We start from the raw sequence: 23,213 nt of genomic DNA on the forward strand, positions 1-23,213 counted from the left end.
GGAAAAAGACAGTTTGGATTAAGCAGTAGAGATAGAAAGTGCTCACTGGACTATAATATCATTTTGGAACTGTTGTGAATTATTCAAAGGAGTTCTTGAGAAAGCCATTTTAAACATCATTTTGACAATGTGATGATTGTTGGCAGACCAGTACATTTCCAGTTCTGAAATTTATATGGAACTTTTCATCTTCTGGACTTGAATAGAACTTTTTCAGGATTATTTTGGATTCACTTCGTGAAACTGTTAAGTTCCTCTCACATTTTCATTTATAACTTTGACAATTAAAAGTTTTTGTTAAGTTTTGCTTCTTTCTGTTCCTTAGTTTATGACCACAGAGTCATAACACAAAAGCAAGGAATTATTCACCTGTACCCCACAGGCTTATGAAAAAATAAAGGGTGGTACTGATGATCTTGAAATTAAATTTGTCCAAAAGATATGGAAATGTGTTCTGCAGAAACTACTGTCTCAATTGCACATGTACCAGTATGCTCTTTATTATAATTTCCACATCTGACCTTTATAAATTTGTACAAAAATCTTGAACATTATTGACCATAATGTTTAAGTATGCAAGACAGAAACTCCTCATATATTGGCATATAAACTTTAGAATACCAAGAAATATTATCATAGATAAATAGTTCATTACAGCAAATAATTTCAAAATTGTGTGACGGAAAATGTTAGCATTATTTACAACAATGAAACATACTTTCTGCTTAAGCCATGTGAGACAGGTATGATAGGAACTTCCAGCATATTAGCACATAAACTTTAGACCTATTGTTTTCAGTTGAATGTAGCAACAAATGTACAAGATATCTGATATTCAAAATCTTAACAAGTAACTGTAACACTGTTCACAATGATGAACCAAGCTGTATGCTTAAACAAATGGAAGAAGCAAGACAGGAATACTACCATATCAGCATATAAATTTAAACAGGGGAGACAAACAAGACTGAAATACTACCATATCAGCATATAAACTTAAAACAGGTGAAACAAACAAGACAAATATAGTACCATGTCAGCATATAAATTTAAACAGGTGAGACCAACAAGACAGGAATACTACCATATCAGCATATAAACTTAAACAGGTAAGATAAGCAAAACAGAAATACAATATTAGATTATAAATTTAAATAGGTGAGACAAGCAACACATGAACACTACCAAATCAGATTATAAATTTAAACAGGTGAAACAAGACAGGAATACAATCATATCAGATTATAAAGTGAAAAAAGCATGACAGGAAAACTACCATATCAAATTATAAACGTAAGACCTACAGTACAGTATTCTAAAAATTTCAGCCAAATGCAGCAACTGATGTAGAAGGTGCATCGAAAAAAATAATTAATACAAAACTTGAACATTATTCCCCATGATGCATACACAGGAAAGCATATCACAGTTTCAACTTTAGAGCTATTCCAATATTATCAGCATGTTTTACTCAAATACAAGATTTGGTTCACGCAAAATCTAAGGACCAAATTGAGGTCTTTCATAGGGCAATTTTTATTTTTCAAATCTACCCGCATTTTAAAGTTGAATTCTGAAACCCCTTTTAATGTATTTTTGTTGAGTCCACCTTCCAAATTAGAAAATAAAATGTGAAAAGTTAAAGTCTTGATATATAAAAAGTAACATTAAAATATATATACAATAATGACACTGTCAGCAAAAGCTATTGACATTAATAATGTACAAGCTTCATATGTATTTTTTTAAATCATTGTATTCTATCTTCAAATACCTAACTATGCTTTAGGAAGTAAATATATAAAAGTGAGTCTGGCCATGAGATAGAGAATAAATACCAGCGGTATCCATATAATATGATTAAATGAAGGATTAGATATGTGGCTTTAAAAACTTAGATAAAACTTTAACATTGTAAATTTGGCCAATGACATTGCAATGAAAAGCCGACTATATCCCAAAGGTGAGAAAACAATGCACATTGAGCATGACCCATGCGAGTCCAGATGTTCCTTTTCTACTAGCCCTTCATCCCAATGGGCTACTGGCAGCAACACCTCTGACAGTACATTTTATGTGCTACATGTAATATGGCTAAAATACTGATGAGTCTATTTCATACTTGTTTATCCCATAAAATCCAGAGTGTGAAAACAACTTTAAAAGCACAAACAACAGATCTTTGCATTAAAAAGTGAGAAGAAATCCTAACCAGTGAGCCTATCCCTACCCTCCTCCCCAAATTTACACTGCCCCTCCTCAACTCACAGCTAATTAATAAACATAAAAACCTGAACTGCCCAACTGTATTAAAACGATGGCAAAACCAATATGTCACAAAGGCCATCAATTTTCAAAGCTAAATCTAGGAGTTAATGGGATGGCATACAAGGATCAATTAGCATTAACAGTGAGCTATAGAACTACAGCTAGTATTGCTGAGTGAACATGTAAAATAGCTACTAATTGGACAAAACTGCCATTGTTTTTGTTTGTTTGCTGGAATCCATAACAGCTTGCATTTGGACTATTTTGACATGTAAGTTTAAGATAAATACACTACAACTCCATTACAAATTGACTGAGATGGTATTCATAGCAGCTGTAATTCATCAACAATCACACAAGTTACTCCAAGAGCTAGAAATGAATTTACGGATCTATTTCCTGACTTGCATAAACTAGCAGGCAAGAAATCTGTATATAAATAAGAACAGACCATTCAATATATCAACTAAAATTACATAAGACAAAAGGGCTAGATGTATTTTACCTACAAGCTGCGATAAACTTGTACTGCAATCTCATGATGTTAACCAATCACATACTGTGCTGGCAGATCTGGGTTTATGCAGTCTGTTTGGAGTAATCAGTAGATAAAAACAACACAACCTGCAAGCACATTATCCAATGGCAGATCTGGGTTTATGTTGTTTGTAGCTTGATTCAACTTAGAAAGCAAGTACATAGATTAATGAGACCAAAGGGATTTTGGCAACATTTTGGTCTACTTGATCAGGAAAATGGGGGAAATTTAAATACAATTCCACACAAGGCATAACTTCTTTCTATTCTATATTGTATTGAACAACTTAGTTCACATTCTGTCCATCTATGATGCTTGTTAGATTGTAGATGCCGACTATAGTTCTTATAACTGTACTGTTCTATGTATGTTTTGACTTTCAAAGATTTTAATCCACATTGTTCCAGATCTTACCAACAATTTGTACCTGTAGTTACAAAGCAAACACGTTTTTATCTTTTCATCTGTTCATAATTTTACTTCATTATCAAGCAACAGTCATAACTGGATTTTAGCTTTTTTAGGAGGTGGGGACTTTTAATATGGGACTTTTAATATTGAACTTGGTCATGACTTAATGGCTGCTAACATTTCAGATTGTTGTTTCAGCCATGATAGGTCAGCTGGTAGAGTAATGGACTCAAAATAAATGGGTCTAGCTGTCTTGGTGTGTCCTTAGAAAAGTATTTAGCTTCTTTTTTCTCTGACTGATACAGTCATTAATGTGCTCAAAATGCAATTAAATAACAACCATCCAACCTTCATCCATTAACACTCATTAATTAAGTCACTCACTAATTATGCCACATTCTAATATTCATTATTTTGAGCCACATTTTAATGCTCATTAAATAAGCCACATTTTAATGCTCATTAATAAAACCACATTTTAACAGTCATTAATTAAGCCACATTTTAATGCTCACTAAATAAGCCACATTTTAATGCTCATTAAATAAGACATTTATAAGACTGACTCCATTTGGCCACCATAGTCACTGATCCATATGGAGAACTTTACTTATTAAGCCATGGTAGCTCTGTTGGTAGAGAACTGGACTTGTAATCCAAAGGGTTATGAGTTCAATACTTGCCCATTCCAGCCTGGATAAGATGCCTTAGCGTGTCACTGGGAAAGGTACTTAACTCCCATTTCCTTGGCATGATACAGTCGATAATGTATCAAAGTGCCATTAAAACCAACACCCAATCATTCCTTTGGTTTTGGTCAGAACTTAGTTTCCTTATGACTTTTCCGACCTAAAACTCTTTCTCTAAACTATGTAGTTTTACACCTTTTAAATTAATGAAAAACTAGACGCCAACAAATTCACTGGTCACATATTTAGAGATTGGAATGTCTAATCTCTATGAAGACAGGTACAATGACATTTCTGGTCTATTTTCAGACAGCACATGATATTTTGTTCTCTTTCCTGTCCACAAACATATAAAAGTATTTATTTCAGTGTCCAACAAAAATAACCCAATGTCATGCAACAAAATCAGCAGCTATAATATTGGTTTGTTCCAAGGTAAAACTGCAAATTAATCTTTTTTATACACACCACATTGAATAAAACATTAAAGAAAAGAGGCACCACATGTATAGTTTTGTATAATGTCAATTATATGAAAATTCAAGCATAAACGAAAGCAGTTTCACACATGAGGTGGAACTCCATCAAGCTTAATCTCATATCATCACTGTCATCATCTACCATACATGGAAACCTATGCCAAAATTGTTGAAATTGTTCTCAAAGGTAGCCTATTAATAAAAAATAAAAATAAAATTAGATGAAACTGGATGAATCCTGATTATGTATATGCACAAACATGAGGTGATAACAGTATTTTTGTAGCAGGTTGAAGAATGGAAGTATTAGCAGGTCAAAGTCAAAATATAATTAAGAGAACTACCATTTGTACTCACTTATAATTCACATACAACTCCAAGGTGCAGTGACCTTGATCTGATATTGCCTATTCTGCCATCAGGGTCTATGTTGTTTGTACTTATGGAGAGTATATATGGGGGTAATAAACTGAAACTCGTACAAGCCAAATCCCAAAATTAATTATATTCCAATACTTACAACTCCATAACAATATAAACACATCTGAAAAAAATCTGTTTCAAGCTTGGTTATTTTTCAATAAATTATTATCAAGTGAGTGTTATCAAGTGAGTGTGAGTGTAAAATAAGCAACCACTAGGTACTATCGACAATGGAGGTGCTTAACATTGCTTTCCTGATGATGGACTTAGTTATGAACATTAATTTCTCTTAGTGATAGGTGATATATAATTGTAACAGAGTGAATTTTGAAGAAAGTATTACTGGACAATAACTCAAGTCAATCTTGTCACATTCAGTGTGACAATAACAATTAACTTTGACATATGGGCTAGTCCCACAATAAATCATAAGCCTGAGATGGTTAAACCTTCCTGATGGGGGGGGGGGGGGGGGGCATGACTGATTTTTAATTAGAACTTGTTTGGAAAATGGTCAGACAGATATGTTAATGTAGGAGCAGGAAACTACAAAGTAGAGACAATCCAGAGACAATCTGTGCCATCTGAAATAAGTGTCATAAAATGAGTTTTTCCAAAAATAGTTATTAATAAAGTCAGAATACAAAGAATTGTTCTAACTTTGATTGGCATGTTAAATTGTTGACAGTTAGATAAAAGTAACCCTGAATGGCTAAGCTAAATGAGGGGTGTTTGTTTCCCAGATGAAATTCAAACCCTGAATGGCTAAGCTAAATGAGGGGTGTTTGTTTCCCAGATGAAATTCAAATCCTGAATGGCTAAGCTAAATGAGGGGTGTTTGTTTCCCAGATGAAATTCAAACCCTGAATGGCTAACCTAATGAGGGGTGTTTGTTTCCCAGATGAAATTCAAATCCTGACTGGCTAAGCTAAATGAGGGGCATTTTGTTTCCCAGATGAAATTCAAATCCTGAATGGCTAAGCTAAATGAGGGGTGTTTGTTTCCCAGATGAAATTCAAATCCTGAATGGCTAAGCTAAATGAGGGGTGCTTGTTTCCCAGATGAAATTCAAATCCTGAATGGCTAAGCTAAATGAGGGGTGTTTGTTTCCCAGATGAAATTCAAATCCTGAATGGCTAAGCTAAATGAGGGGTGTTTGTTTCCCAGATGAAATTCAAATCCTGAATGGCTAAGCTAAATGAGGGGTGTTTGTTTCCCAGATGAAATTCAAATGTTTTGAATAATTTCCCTCATGAAATTGTCAGTCCAAGTTTTTCTTTGGAAGGGGAAGTCACGACTCCATGAAAGCAATGAAAGCATTCTACCATTATAAATTGTCCAATGGATGCGTGTCTGGAAGTTGAGGGACAAGGAAAAGAGAGATCTGGCTTCACAGAAAAGAAAGCACAAGGTTTGTCTCAATCGCATACAGTATGTTCATTGAAATAAGTTTATAATTATTGTTGCATTTATTCAGTTTAAATTGATACATCAATTTTCCCAGAGGTCAGAAATTAATTGTTTGCATATCTTTGTCTTGTGTGTGATTTGGATTTTTAATGTAGCTTTAACAATTTTTTTCAGTCATGTCGCTCCGGTGTCTGCAGTGTGGCAGTTTATAGTGATGTCTAGCACAGGGGCATCATGCCACATACACGTAGCATGATGTCCCACCCAGTCACATAATCCTGACACCAGGCTGACCAGTCCTAACACTAATCTCTTAATGCTGAGTACCAAGTAAGGCAGCTGTTAGTACCATTTTTTTAAGTCTTTGGTATGACTCGGCCGGGGATAGAACCCATGACCTCCCACTTCCGAGGCAGACGCTCTAACCACTAGGCCACCAGAGTGGTATATCTTTGTCATGAATGTTATATAACTTGTGTATCCTATGAATATCATACAATATTACCTCAATATGAATTTTGAAAGAACTGTTCAAATTTACTCGTATGTAATAGCAATCATGTAGTCTAAGGGTTTCATGTATTATGTTTGATACTAACTGTTATAATTGTGTGGATTTTTATCTGTCTTAAATTATATGAATCATATAGGCTAGGAATTGAGATTACTATATCTGGAAAATGTTATGCCAATGAATTGCTAGTTATCAAGTAATGTTAGGACAAAACATGAAGTCCATTAATCCATTCGTGTAATTAGGTCGTGAATTCTTTTTGATCAAGAAATCAGTGCATGCCAACTGACACATAGTCCAGTTGTGATTTATAATTTATGTTCTAGTCCATTTAAGAATGTGACTATCTGCAAGAAGAAGTTATAAATTTTATGGTAAATAGGGTCGTGTGTATCAGCTGCAAACTGACCCATATTAGCCTTAGTTCTGTTGAATATAAGATGATATCTGACATAATATGAGTGGGGAATCTTCTTTGATGCCAGAAGAAAAAAAGCCTGACAAATATTAAGGCTGCATTGTTATTTATTTAAAGGGGAAATTAGCTCCATATATGCATCATGCAGAGGGAAAAGACAGCAGACAACCAAGTTACAATTGACAAAAGGATGCAGAGATAGAGAGAAGAGGAAAAGATATATGGTGACTGACCTGTTACCAATGTTTACTGTAAAAGAGCTGGAAGCAACCAGGCTATGCAAACATGCTGAGCAAGAGTTCAGTCATTCACTCCATTCTATGATGAAATTTGTTTCATCACTATAAAAGAATGGCTAATTGAATTTCTTATAAATTGTATAATTCTATTTCTAAGAAAAGGGTATCATTCAAATGTCATGTTCAATTTCATTTTGTTTAAGTAATTGATTAAATTGTTATATTTTACATATGGGGGTTGTGTTGTTCTATTCTATATCTCTGTTCAGATTTCCGTTATTCCATCCATTAATTTCATATTTTATTATTCACTCGATATGGGCAATAACACCATGGTCGATCATCTCCCAGTTATAACGATAATGAAACCAAAGCACTGCATAATAAGTAGACGCCCCAAAAATACATCTTATCATTTTAGGATCAAGATTTTTCCTCCAGCAGCATGGTATAATATGAAGTTTAAGAAGGTTTTAGCTATATTATTACCAGCATCCCATGAATAGTGAAGCTTGGTAAATTACATCTGATTTTGGACAATTTTGGCTCCAACTTGCTGAAGAAATGTTCAAAGGTATGCAAGGTATCTATCCACTTACAAAAGTGCAGACATCATTTTCCCTATAAACAATGTTGGAAAATTAAAAGGCAAGATTTTTTTATACTTTGGCTGAACTTTTAGGTGTCCAACAACCACATACAGTAGTCTCCCTCTTGAAAGGCCCCCCTGACCTGCGGACCCCCGCTCCTTATGGCCAGAATCTGTTGGCACCGATGAGTTTGTGTTCAAAAGTACCCATCATGAAAGGCCACCAGGCTGACGTGACCAGCAGCCAGCATATTAGTGCAATAATATAAAATTTACCCCTCACAAGTGGCCACATTTTATTTTAATATGTATCCAGAACCAGTATTTTATTCATAACGTGTGTTAAGTAATTCAATATCTGTTTCCCGATGTCAGGTTTTCATTTCTGAAATAAGTGTTGACTAAAGTACATGTTCCACTAAGGTTAATATTGAATCATTTACGCCTCATGAGAAGCCACATTTATTCCATAAAGCTGAGAAAGACTCAACTTTTAATCCATACAAAAGGGTAAGTACATGTAATCCAATTAGCCTTACTGCTGTGTTATCTTAAGATGTCTCGTTTAGTCACTGATAATTTTTAAGATTACAATTATTGAACAGTAGTAACAGCTGAGAAGTGGCAGTATCAATATCAATACACAAGTCAGCAGGAAAATGGTTTGATAGCCTTTATGGCTTCCCTTAGTAAGATGTTGAGCTTGTTCACTTTGCTAATTAGTGGCTATTACTACTGACAATAATTGTCAAAATTACAAATCCTAATGGCTGCAAGGTCAAATCTGAGTGACATTAATGGTACATATCGAAGCCCTTTTGGCTGCTCTCACTTAGTGTAAAGAAATGTATAAAAACAATAGGGTACCAGACTGCAACTAATGAATCACATGACAAGATCACTTCCTTTAAAAACACATGGCAATTTGTTTAGATGCATAAAAAAATTGTTTTATTAGTATTGTAGTTGGCAACATGAATAACTTACTACAAAAAGATCAACATGTCATTGAGGAAAAGAAAAATTCTCAGTTTAGAGAAAGTGAAAGTAATTCAACTGACCAAGGGGGGTTGGGGTTGAGGATCCTTGCAGAAAACTGATGTCCGAAAGACTCAGATAAACAATATCATGAAAGATAAGGAAACAATTCTGCAGAAGTGCGGAGGTGAAATGACGGAGAAAGAAAGATTGTTTGAGCCAGGAGATGTTTGTATCCTGATTTGAATGACAAGAAAAAGCAACAATTTTGTCAGTTGAATTGGGATATGATGACTTTACTGCAAGTAACAGATGGTTGCGTAGATTTCAAGTGCGACACAATATTAAGTGTTCTGTCTTTAGTGGAGAATCAGCTGATGTTAATAATGAAGTTGCTGAAGATTGGAACAAAAGACTAAACGATATATGCAGGGGATATGACAGCAAGGATCATTTTAATTGTAACGAGACTGGTTTGTTTTTTAGACTGTTACCAACAAAGTGACAGATGATGTGATCTGCAACATAATTATAAAGACAGTTTTAAAACTATATCAATGGTTATTCATAATATTCTTTTGAAAATGATGAAACAGTTTTGTTTTACATTTATTTCACAACATGCATGTGATTTTTTAATGAAAATATTAAATGTTTTACAATTAAATGAACTTGTGACTTTCTTCATATGTATTTACTATTCACATTTGTCATCCCCCTCTAAAAAGGCCACTTCCCTGCTGCAATAGGGGTGGCCTTATAAGAGGGGGACTACTGTATCTATATTCACATCATAGTTATGCATGAATATAAATATTTGCTGCTCAAATACGATTAATCTTAGCAGTCTGTGATAATTAAGAAACTAGGATTTTAATATCATTTATGTCACTATAATACTGTAATTCAATAACCTTAAACAAACTCAGTGACCTAACATCAAAATGTTATATATGGATGTGATAAACAGTGTCGGTAAGACTGACACTTACTGTAACCCATGGTGGCAAACCTTATGGACAAGTGTCAGTAACACTGACAGTTCCTGTAACCAATGGCGGCATCCCCTTAAGGAGAAATGCTAGTAAGAGTAGTACTGTAACCCATGGTGGCAATCCATGTTAGCAAGAGTGATACACTGTAAACCAGTGGCAACTCCTGATAGAGAAGTGTTAGTAAGAGTAACACTGTAACCAAAGGTGGCAACACCTGATGGAGAAGTGCTAAGAGTGCCATACTGTAACCCACAGTGGCAACACCTGATGGAGAAATGTTACGAATGACACAATGTAACACATGATGGCAAATCCCTAATGGAGAGGTGTTAGAAAGAGTGACCCTGTAACCCATCGTGGCATCCCCTGAAGGAAAATAATAAGAGTGACACCCCCTGATGGAGAAGTATTAAGAATAACACTTACTGTAAACTACAGTGGCATCTCCTTAAGGAGAAGAGTTAGCAATAGTAACACTTACTGTAACCCACAGTGGCAACCCCTGCATCATTTGTATCCACTTGATAACTGTTTCTGATAGAGAAGAAATCTTCAGCCATGGGATTCCAAGTTTTACTGCAGTGCTTGTCTTCTTCTAAAATGAAGAAAAAAAACCCAGACAATAATAAAACAGGTTCCACAAAATGCAGCATATGGCATGGTGATGATGCAATTTCTGCTGAAGCTGGCAAGACAAACTTAGCATACCAGGGCACATTCTTTAGTAATATTACACCAAACGATTCAGTTACTTGGGGTCTTTTGTTGGCTTTTATGGGACTTTTAACAAATTATTGGCAATATTACACTGAGGAAATGAGTGCTGAATGTCGTTCCCAAGGACAGCAGACACAGGCTGGCCTGAGTGGGTATGGAACCTGCAATCCTTAAGTATGAGTTCAACACACGGTCTTCACATGAGTGTGGTACTGAAGCTAATTCTTAAGAAAAAAAACTGATGCTGAAAATTCAACCGAAAGATTAAAAAAAGTGGAACTTACTTTCAAGCCCTACATTGATTTTTTTAAAAATCCATGTTATAATAGAGAACTTCTAAACCCCCCTTGTCTTTCAAATGTGGGATGAAAACGCAATTTGCCCTTAAATTTTCAGAAAAATTTAAACAGGATCTTAACATTGACACAGCTGATGCAAGACAAGAAACTACTATATATCAGGATGGAAAATTAAGTAAGATTATTCACATACTTTACTTGAATAGAACTAATGTAGAGATATATGACTTTCAATAAATTTAAAAACAATTTTTTTTAAACAAAGACATCACTTCTGCTGTTGCCATTATAAAAGTCATACCTATGTCTAGCTATTCAGATTAGACAATAGCATGATGACAATGAGAAGGTCAGTAATGATACAGATCCTGAAACAGGATACTTTTCAAAATTTGCATTTTGTTTGTCTTCAGTTACATTCATTTTAAACTATCATATCATTGTTTTTGTTTATTATCTCAAGAATGCGTTCAGCTATTTGTTTATCACTTTCATCCACCATTGCCTTCCATTTTCAATCATTTGATGAAAGAATGGAATTAGAAATAGGTTTTCTCTTTTGTTACATTTAAATTAAGAAACTGTAAGGAATACTCACAGTGGCAACACATATTGCACTAATTTTCTACAACTTATATATTTCAAACAAATTTTAATTTCAAGCCTGTGAGTGTTGTGGAAACTGCCACACTGAACAGTCACATAATGGTCAATTGAAATGGTTTGCAATGGGCAGTGACATGTATATCTGAATAAGGACACTTATTCATAAGTTTCCTCTAACTACATCTGCCAAGTGGAATAAAGTGGATAATGACCTTTGTCTAGCCAAGATGTTGCTTTACATGAGTGACCTCAGTGACACTGCAGAAAATCACTGATGGAAATAGTGATGAGTGAACTCTATGACAATACAGAATTTCACTGATGGAAATAGTGGTGAATGAACTCTATGACAATACAGAATATCACCGATGGAAATAGTGGTGAATGAACTCTATGACAATACAGAATATCACTGATGGAAATAGTGATGAGTGAACTCTGACAATACAGAATATCACTGATGGAAATAGTGATGAATGAACTCAATGACACTATAAGATATCACTGATGGAAATAATGATGAACTCAATGACACTGCAGGATATCAGTTATGGAAATACTATTGAGTGAACTATATAACATTATAGTATATCATAGAGACAGTGATGAGTGAATGGCATCACTGATGGAAACAGTGATCAGTGAACTCAATGACACTATTCGATATTAATGGAAACAGCGATGAGTGATCTTAATGACACCATAGGATATCAAAGTGATAGTGATGAGTTAAATCAATAACACTACCTGACATCATTGATGGGAATAATGATGACTGAACTAAATGACACTGCATGATATCATAGAGAAAGTGATGAGGAACTCAATGATGCTACAGGGCATCATTGATGAACACAGTGATGAGTGAACACAATGACACTAAAGCAGATCATTTATGAAAACAGTGATAAGTGAACGCAATGACACTATATAATATCATAGATAGTCATGAGTGAAATCAATGACACTACCTGATATCATTGAAGGAAATAGTGGTGAGTGAACTCGGTGACACTATAAGATATTATAAATGGAAACAGTGACGAATGAACTCAGTGCAGTGACACTATATAATATCATAGATAGTCATGAGTGAAATCAATGACAATACCTGACATCAATGAAGGATAGTGGTGAGTGAACTCAATGACACTACATGATATCATTGAGATAGCGAGAAGTGAACTCAGTGACACTATAAGATATTATAAATGGAAACAGTGACGAGTGAACTCAATGACACTACAGGATATCATAGAGACAGTGATGAGGAACTCAATGATGATTCAGGGCATCATTGATGGACACAGTGATGAGTGAACACAATGACACTTTAGGATATCATTTATGGAAATAGTGATGAGTGAATTCAATGACACCACAGGATATCATAGTGATGAGTGAAATCAATGACACTACCTGACATCATTGAAGGAAATAGTGGTGAGTGAATTCAATGACACTACAGGATATCATTGAGATAGTGAGGAACAGTGTTTCCCTTTACCCTCATTCATGCTTCATAGACCCCCAAATGTTTAATTTGACGCCCAGTTTTAATACTAAAGTTTGTTTTTCTACACAGTCTAACCCCCAGTTTTGACACCAAGGAGATTTTTGACTCTTAATCTTGCACCCCTAGGGGATACGCTGGTGACAAAACTTACAGTGTCCCTAACATAATTGCTTTTGTTTCTCTGGAAGTTTTGATATCAATCTGTTATATAAAAACTTCAGTTTAATTTGAAAGCTTTCACTTGAAACTATTTTATTGTTTCTAGACACATACAACTGTTGACAAATATATACATATATTTTTGGTCAACACTTGTATCAATTCTCTGAATTTTACATTGACCATTATTTCATATTCAAAGACCAAAGGAAAGGAAAATTTGTAAAGGTACACACACCAAGGCAAACAATACACAAGCAATGACCTCAACAAAATAATAATTCTTATCTGTGTGTTATTGTGTTCATTTATGAAGGAGGCACTCAATGAAGATGGTGATGATGAAATATGACATATCTGGCCCTATATTCACCAAACATCTAAAAATTTCTTCCTCAACTTTAGAATCTTTTTCCTGCTGTTTGGTAGGAACAAGTAATTGTTCACAAAACATTAAGTAGGTATTAATATAAAATGCAGTCATAAATTCTGCCACAAATAGTTTTGTTTTATGAGGTAGAAAAATGTGAGAAATTCCAGTATGTGTGTGATTTGGATTTTTAAAATTGCTTTAACAATTTTCCAGTAATATCGCTACAATTTCTGCAGAGTGGCAGTTTGTAACAATGTCTATCACTGGGGCATCATGCCATAAACATGAAACATCATGTCCCACCCACTCACATCATCCTGACACCAGGCTAACCAGCCCTAACACTACCCTCTTAATGCTGAGTGCCAAGTGAGGCAGCTGCAAGAACCATTTTTATAAGTCTTTGGTCTGACTCACTCAGGATTTGAACCCATGACCTCCTGCATTACAGTTTGATTCTCTAACCACTTAGGCCACCAGAGTGGTCTGAGAAATTCCAGTACTTTTCAAGAATATTAAGATTCCAAGGTGAAAACTTGTAAAGTGTTTTTTCTTTTCATTTTTTCTTTCTACCAATTATTCCTTAGCAGAAGTCCCAATGTTTTTGGTAGTATCATAAAGCAGATACTTAAAACCTCACTTTAAAGAGAAACTTTGAAATTTATGGTGAAAGAAAGGCCTGGCCTCTCTATCAGAGTCTTTAACTGACTCAAATTCTTACTCAAAAATTTCCTTTGAACTTAATTTCAGACATTAAAAAATAATAAATAAATAATAATTACTTTTCCTTCTCTCTACATATTTTGTGTACCAATGAATATCAATTTACCTGAACATTTTGTCAAAAAAACTCTTTATCTTCACTGTCAGAATAAATGTACAAGCAACTGGTCAAAAAGCCTAGGTAGCTGAAGTAGGCTGCATTATATCATTGCTTGACAATAAAGAACATTTTCCTCATGACATTTCTCTATTTTCATTACAAATAAATAATTTTGTTTACATTTCCATTGCTCTTTTAAATCTGTTTTAAAAACAAAACAGTCTGTTGAGTGTGTACATGTAATGCCATTGGTAACAAGTTCCAATCATAACTTGAAGTTAACCAATTAACACAATCTAGTTCTCATATTGATAGTTTCATGATGTTAAGATTATCCATGACAACATAATAGATGACAGAAATAATATATACCTATTTATAATATCTTTCCTTGGAAAATCTAAATATGGTGATTGCTGACTTAAATAGACAAATCACTTACTCTTGTTCAGGAATTTAAATGTGAAACAGATTTGTAATTGTGTTACAGGTGTCAAGACTGAACTTACAACATCCAAACTGATATTATCAAAGTGAAATCTGCCACTCAATAAAACACAGACAAGAACTTGTGAAACTCACATGTCAGAGATGTTTACTGCTTTTTAACAATTAAATTCAAACCCAGTTTAGTTTACTTCAAAAGAGAACAATCAATTTGTATGGTATTCATGACTATTTTGTTTCACTCCATATGTAGTCCAGCAGTAAAACTAAAGCCATTACATCTTGCTTGATATAATGCTGATGATTCATTAATATTTCATTAAGTAGTTCCACCCATGTCTTGACATGAAAGGTAGTTTTTCTTCTTTTATTCCCTTTAACAGGCTTTCAGTTAATCCAGCTGATAAGAAGAGTAATGACAGGTTTTCAGGCCCTGATGGTTGACTACTCAATCACCAGACTTTTCAGCGCAGGTAATTAACACTGACTTTACAAAAACTTTATTCATATCTGGAAATTTACTGTCCAATTTAAAATTATTAAAATGTTTGAAAATATGTCTGAAAAATAGGTGGTTCCGAGTATCTGGGTTAATTACAGAAAGATTTTCAAATCTGGAGTAGCATCTAATACTCAAAATATTGTGTATTTAAAAAGGAGACGTGCTGACAGCTCTTTTTCTCGCATCTAACCAAGCAATCCTATTATCTATACTTACCACATGCAGCTTTCTCCAATGGGAGATGGCTCAGATCTACTGTGGCTCTTCCCAGTCGGATCAGGTCCATATTTAAACAAACCTCCTCATCTTCAGAGTTGTTGACCAGCAGAACTTTCACTGGGGAGTTCCCCGAATTGGTCAGCAACTCCCTGTCATTAGAATATTGATATCAACATCAAAAAGTGTCAAATCAGAATGAAACTCTGCAAACTTGTTTATTTATTTTATCTTTATGACCCTGAAATTTTATAGCAATTATAGTCATTTTATAAATTCATTGTTATACTATAAAGAAGACATAACCTTCTTAAGAAAGAAAAAAAACCCTGTTTCTGACATTCAAGATTTTGTTGGAGGGAATCACACAATCATTAAAGTTTGTCAAGTCCAAATTAAAAAAAACCTAACTTATTAAAGGTACATTCTTCCATGGATAATAATTATTCTTCATGGGATCTTTGGATGTACCATATATATATATTGATTGTACGTGGAATCCAACTGCAAACAACACTTACCCGGATCTGCAGTCACATAATATGCAGATTGATATGCAGGTATATTTTGTTTGTTTTATGACTCTTAAACTGTATAGCGACAGATCTGCTGGTGCATTATACAATGGCAGATCTGGGTCTGTGCAGTTTACAATTGTACAGTACATATAAATGAGTCTGTATGGTATGAAGTTTAAAAACTGGATTACCATTATTGGAAATGTAAGTGAATAAGATAAAATCTGATAGTTATTTTGAAAGTCCATTAAAAAGGAATAGCAAAACACATTTATGCTATAATAAAATTAGGCTGAAAATCCTATATAAAACAGGTCAAATAGCTTTGTGTTCACAAACCTGTTAATGTCCCTAGTTTAACAATGTTTCTCCATCATCAGTTAAAAGTGATACTGTAAATAAGGAAAACAGTTATTTAAAATGGTGGAAAAGCTATCTGACAAAACCAAAATCATTACTGAGTTAAACTGTTTTGCCCTGAATCATGCTGTTTACTATATGTAAATAATTAACATATTCAAGGAACACAAATGCAAAACACATCTGAAAACTGAAATTAACATGAAAGCTAACCAGACAGACAAATGGACAGTTCCACAGATTTAGACGACATGTCCTTACCACATTCATAATGTGACACCAAAATCAAAACCTACCCACTAATGTCTCCAGATAAGCAGCCATGTACAACATGCATTTGCAATTTCTTCTCACAACCAGTCAGTTGCATAAGTAAGTCTCTGTCCTCTTTACTCCAAGTCCAAACACCTGATGATGATTTGGCACAGAAAGCCTCACTATCCAGGTGATCTGACATAGGTTTTATATAAGCAAGTGAGCAGTGAATGGTCAACTGAGGTACTAGGGCAAATTCTTCTGGCAAAGGAAAAATCTTTTTTTTAGGCAGCCATTCATCATTACCAAAGTCAAGATAAAAGACATGAACTTTTCCAATGTTTGGATCATTTTCATTCACTGCATTTGATTCACATATATCTATGATTCTTGCCCTGTAGAAACTGCCATCTACAGGATACTGAGCACAACATAATTTTTCTTTCTCCAACGTGAATGATTTGGCTAATTTCTGTAGCTTTTTCCCCTTCATATCACCATAATGCTTTTTCAAGCCGCTCATTATCCTCTCTATGGTTTGTCCAGTTTGCCGGGACACAAGGTGAACATAAAAATCACTGGGACTATTGACATGTGACACCATTACCTCATGTCTTTGGGCATTAACACTAAGCGTTGCACCAACATCACTTGAAAACATCAGCTCTCCATGATCCTTACTACTGGGGACTCCAGGACTGATCTTAGCACTGTCCGAGGCTGTAATACTATCTGCTGTTTTAGAGTCTATGTGTTCAGTCTTGTCATGGGACTCAGGTTCCCCATCCACATTAGTCTCCTCAAAGGTTTCAATAGATCTTATGGTAGCAAATTCACACCCAGTGCTCTCTTTCATCTCTGAGCCATCATTGAACAAAGGACATCTTGATGCATCGATATTTGAAGATTTGGTACAAGCACTATGCCTAGAATCTGGCCCTTCTCTAAATTTCAGGTCTTGTACAGTCTCAGTATCTACCATTGAGTCTCCTTCCAGACCACTATCTTCATCTTGAGCCTTGTCACCAACCAGTTCTGAACTGCTGACTTCTTTCTTCAATAACTGCTCTTCTGGCATTCCTCTTCTATTTGGCATGGTTGTCTTGCTCTCTGACTGGCTCTCCTCTGGCTTAACAATTCCAATGGTTGGCTCGTTATCCACCTGCCACGTCTTTGATGAATCAACTTTCCATGCTTCTGACTGAATATTTGGTTCTTTTTTAATGTTCTTTGTTGAACCCTTTCCTTTGGGCTTCTTTGCTTGCTTCTTCCTGTCCACAGAAAGAGGAAATTCTGTTTTAGGTTTTCTAACTTCTGACATTTTGTCAGTTCTATCAGTCCCCATCTCTTTGAAAGATAACAATCTCTTCCCTTGAGGATGCAGCACACTCTTGTTGTTTGTATCTTCTGAAGCTTTCTGAATGTTCTTATCTTGAGATTTCTCTAAGATGGAATTGATTTTCACTCCTTGCTGCTTCTTGTAAACATCCTTTAACTCTTGTCTTTCAGAACGATTTTCTTTCAATTTCATCACTGCCACTTCTCCCTTGTTATCCTTTACTGGTGAAAAGGTTTCTTCTTTCACTGGAGTGTTTGAAGCAAAGAGTCTCTCCATCCTAAATGTTTTGTCTTCTTCAATTTTAATAGGTGTGTTTGATTCCAAGCTCTTAGACTCATTGATTCTTTTGTCTGAGTCTGATATTTTAGCCAAACTGTCTTCACCAACACAAGAGACGGTTCTGTCTGCAGCTGATCTGAGAATAGTTCCTGTAGCGCCTGTTTCATCAATCTCTCTGATCTTGGGTTGATGATCTGGATTCCAAGATCCATCATCACCTTTTGAATCCTGTATGAATATTTGCTCTAGCAGCATCTTCATCTTTGCATTCCGAGTCACCTCCAATGATTTACCTAGCTTACTCATCTGTTCAGAGACCACAATTTTCTGGACAGACTTCTTGCTGAGAAATAGAACACTAAGGTTGATCTGAGATGACATTATCATTTGCTCCTGACCTATAACCGGCATTGGGAAATGCAGAATCAGTTCCACAATATGGGGAAAGGTGGGATCTCTGCTGCAGTATACTGGAATACAGCTTAGCTGCTGGTTTCTTACATACTGTGAGAAATACATGACGTCTGCTTCTGTCCAAATGCAATATTTGTTACTTGGCATTACCTGGAGGGAGAAAATAAACTCCTTAGGGGAAAGTGATGCAAATGGAACACTGCATAAAACTCACCCTATTTACATCAATGGTGGTAAAAGATGTTTCTTACAAAATGTGGCTAGGTTTACAGACTTAGACCATTTCATACCAGTGAGATAAATAATTAAATAAAAATTGTTTATCTCTGCAAAAATTCATAAGCAAATGAATTTGTGTCCCACATACTTAAATCTGCTAGCTGCAGAACTGATTGTGTTATGTTGACAAATGTTTTTCTTCTGACAGTCGCATTCACCTTGACCCATGACCTTTTGACCAAAACTTGATAAGCTTCTTTCTTAACCCAAATGCAAACTACAATAATGAATTGAAATATGAGGACTTTCCAATTTTCCAGACACCATTTCCCCTCAAATGTTAAATAATTTTAAACAGCATAAAAAATTTCTTGACACCAAATGTATTCCAAAACCAACAACAAATAAAACTTTCAAATTGGAAATTTAACTGAAGTTTTAACCATACACAAATACAAGTGTTTCAACAGATGACTGTCAGGCCATAAAACACTTCAATTACCCATACTAACATGTGAATTAACTGAAGGTGTTGTCAAAAGGCTGAAACACCAAGAGCCCTTCAAAGAGACCGATGCTTTATTGTCTTATTTGTTGTTGTTGTAATGGGGTTTAACGCCATTTTTCAGCACATGACAGGCTATACATGGCGGCCAGTATTAATGGTGGAGGAAGAACTCAGAAAAACCCTAGAAAGAACCACCGACCCATGAGAAGCTACCGGCAAGCTTTCTCACATACCCACATTAGCCGAGCCCGGGACTTGAACCCATGCAGACAGAGGTGAGATGGCAGTGATCCGTAACGGAGAGTGCTTTAGACCATTCGGCCACTCGGGGCCCCCTGTACTGTCTTAAAAGAATTGAAAGGAATTCAAGATATAACAATTTCTTTCTTTTAACTTTTAAGTGTTAAAACCATCTTTAATAATCTTAATAATATTTTCACAAAAGCCACTGTCGCAGCCACATCTAAATACACAAATGAAGCCATTTGTATTTAGGACAAATCAGACACAATTAGAAGACTTTTGGTGTAATCTACATGATTATATGACCATCTGTTTAGGAGAATTATTCATAACCAGATTTACAAGATGGCTGCTGTAGCAGCCATACTGGATGTCTGAGAAATGCCATTTTCATTTAGGACCAAACAGATATCATATGAAGTCTCTTGGTGTAAACTCCAGTTTGATATGACTTTCTGTTCATGAGTAGCAATAAACAGATTTTTCAAAAGAACTTTAGATAATCTCACCCCTGCTAGGGCACAGCAGATAGCTTGAGCTGGAACATCAGTAAACCTCTCAGGAATGGTTCGCAGCTTACCAGTCTGCATCCTAGTTTGATCCCCATAGTCTATGAACATGATATCTACATCTTCAGAATTATCTGGAAAGAAAGTATGACATTAAGAAATGAAATTCTTATGGTCTGATAAAAAAAGAAATTTCTGTTTTAAACATTAAGACATTGACTCTGATATAATTGATGGGGGAGAGGCCATCTTAGTGTCACAACTGGTGCTCTGTAGCTATCTCAACTGTGTCAACAGCTGAACATGTAGCCAAATTTTGAAGAATATCACACCCAGTTGGCAGCCTTTATTAACATTGCTGCACACTCAGTTTAATTGCTTTTTTATTCATACTATGCTTATGCTGATGCCTTTTTCATTAATGAGGAAAATCCAGTCAAGCAGTAATTGCATTTTTTCATTAATGAGGAAAATCCAGTCAAGCAGTAATTGTATTTTCCATTATTGAGGCAAATCCAGTCAAGCAGTAATTGCATTTTTTATTATTGAGGCAAATCCAGTCAAGCAGTAATTGCATTTTTCATTATTAAGGCAAACCCAGTCAAGTAGTAATTGCACTTTTCAAACTCTGTTGACCAACAATTTCAGATGGGTTTAAGGACAGGGGAAGCTGAGGAATGCAAGTGTTGAACTAAAGTGTGCTTACTTTCATGAAACAAATACGTCTGGTCACATTCAGCTGAGTGTGATCAGATGTATTCATTCCATTAAATAAATTCAACAGTAAGTTCAACTGAATTAGAAAATTCTCGGGTACCATCACCCTTCAGTCAACTTAAATGGCAGAAAAAGGCATCAAGGTATAGTATAAATAAAGCAATTAGACTCTAAGTGATGTAATACATCACTTAATCAGAATTCAGTTTGTGACACAATGGAACCAATAATGTAATTCATTGTTCATGAAAATGTGCACCTAATCCTTAATGGGGGGATGGGGGCATGATTATGCACTCACATCTTAAAAACATTTCAGCTTAATTTCAATTTCAGTTGGATTTTTTCAATCATACATCCTGAAGCATCCCTGTGACAGTATTCAATACTCACCAACAGTGTAAAGCTCAATAATGACTGCTCTGAAGTGTACTTCTTTTAAGCAGATGTCAAGATAAATTATACCAGAACATAAATGTGGCAGTACTCAATACTCACCAACAGTGTAAAGCTTGATAATGACAGCTCTGATGTCAAGATACATTATACCAGAACAAAATGTGGCAGTACTCACCAATAATCTTGACAATGACTGCTCTGTAGTACACATTGTCCTTGGGGTAGGGGGCCAAACACATCATACCCACTGATACATTCTTGATACACGCAGAAGACATTCCAGTTGTTTGCATGTAGTAGCTGAATCAGTTACAGAAGAAACATCAGAACAAGTTATAAGCATTTCAAAATATATCACAGTTTAGTTTTCTAAACCATCTTTTTACAAGAATGGCCTTAAATTCCCTGGTAACAAGCCTTAACCTTCATTTTCTTCTGAAAATACCTTATATTACAAAAGCCATGTGTGTTTAGTGTAGTTTGACTGGAAGTAATTTTATTGCTAACTAAATTTTCAGTATTTGCTTCCATGTCAGCATTCTTTTGGATCCATACTGTTAGCTGATGACTGCATAGGTCATTATGGCTGGTCACTTGCAGACTGATGGCCAGACTAGTCAAATGAAATGTCAAGTTGGTAACTTAATGTAGATTAGATTGCAATCTGCTGAATATTTTTTTTTAAAAATATGGTTCACCGCTTGTTTGGGGCCCCGAGTGGTCTAAAGCGCTCTCTGTTATAGATCACTGCCATCTCACCTCTGTCTGCATGGGTTTTGAGTCTCAGATTCAGCCAATGTGGGTATGTGAGAAAGCTTGCCAGCAGCTTCTCGTGGGTTGGTGGTTCTTTCCGGGGTTTTTCCGGGTTCTTCCTCCACCATTAATACCGGCTGCCATGTATAGCCTATCATGTGCTGAAAAATGGTGTTAAACCCCACAACAACTACAACTCCCTTGTTTCAGTCTTTCCAGATAATTTGTGAACCAGCTCATAACACTGAGGCAAGTGTGGATCCCACTTTGCCTTAGAGAGAAGGCCTAGAATAGGCTACTATTTCCATACAAGTACAACAAATCTGTATAAAAATTGGACAATGAAAGTTTGATATAACCCTAGTTTTGTCATAAAAAATGGCAGTTAATGCATTGAAATTTGGAATTGTTGTTATGAAATTCCAAAAATTGAAAGAGAAGTCATATTTGGAAGAATTGTCCTAAACAAATTTTTTCTTCATTATTTAACACAATATATAATGAAACATCAATCCATGAATGTGTTGATAAATGCATACTGGTTGCAACCCTGTATAAAATAATCAATTAAAAGAAATCTTAAAAAGGCGGGTTTCCTGTTTTAATTTTATGTTTCAATCTGGGTCATCATAAGTGTGACATATTTTCATCTACTTAAATGTGAAAGGAGTCAAACGATTGTTACATCAATGGATGCAAGCATTTCCACAAGAACCACATTAAGGGCTTACTCGGTTGCTAGGCTGGATTTATTTGGACAGCTGTAGAGAACCTAACAGTCCTTTAAAAAAATGACACAAGCTAATTAACAATATAATTGCCTCCAACTGATTACAGTATATAAAACATACTAGCATCATAGTAATGCCAAGGTGTACATTAGCATTATTTCTTGTTCAACGTCACCAGACAGAGATCACTTGACAAATTTCAATTAGCAATTCTGAATTTTTAGTCACATATGCTACCATTTTAATTGCAACATGGAGTACTGAAACCAGAGACATTTATGTTCCTTTACAAGTACATAAATCAAGTTTTAAGGTCACACATTCAGTTTGCTACACATGATATCATCATCAAAAAATATT

General features: G+C 35.2%; 1 protein-coding gene across 2 annotated transcripts in view; it reads right to left on the minus strand.

Moving 5' to 3' along the window:
• Positions 1 to 23,213, minus strand: part of LOC149789029 (uncharacterized) — a 130,812-nt gene that overhangs the window by 86,594 nt on the left and 21,005 nt on the right. For both annotated transcript variants that reach the window (XM_089975200.1, XM_089975201.1), the window contains exons 5-9: positions 21,545 to 21,669; positions 20,254 to 20,387; positions 16,784 to 18,924; positions 15,610 to 15,761; positions 10,433 to 10,546 (exon numbers count right to left, since the gene is read on the minus strand). In XM_089975200.1, coding sequence (XP_089831326.1) covers positions 10,433 to 10,546; positions 15,610 to 15,761; positions 16,784 to 18,924; positions 20,254 to 20,387; positions 21,545 to 21,669 — 2,666 coding nt within the window. The remainder of the gene's footprint in view (positions 1 to 10,432; positions 10,547 to 15,609; positions 15,762 to 16,783; positions 18,925 to 20,253; positions 20,388 to 21,544; positions 21,670 to 23,213) is intronic.

The sequence above is a fragment of the Sinohyriopsis cumingii genome, chromosome 11 (assembly GCF_028554795.1).
Source record: "Sinohyriopsis cumingii isolate HCF-2022 chromosome 11, ASM2855479v2, whole genome shotgun sequence".
NCBI lineage: Eukaryota > Metazoa > Mollusca > Bivalvia > Unionida > Unionidae > Sinohyriopsis > Sinohyriopsis cumingii.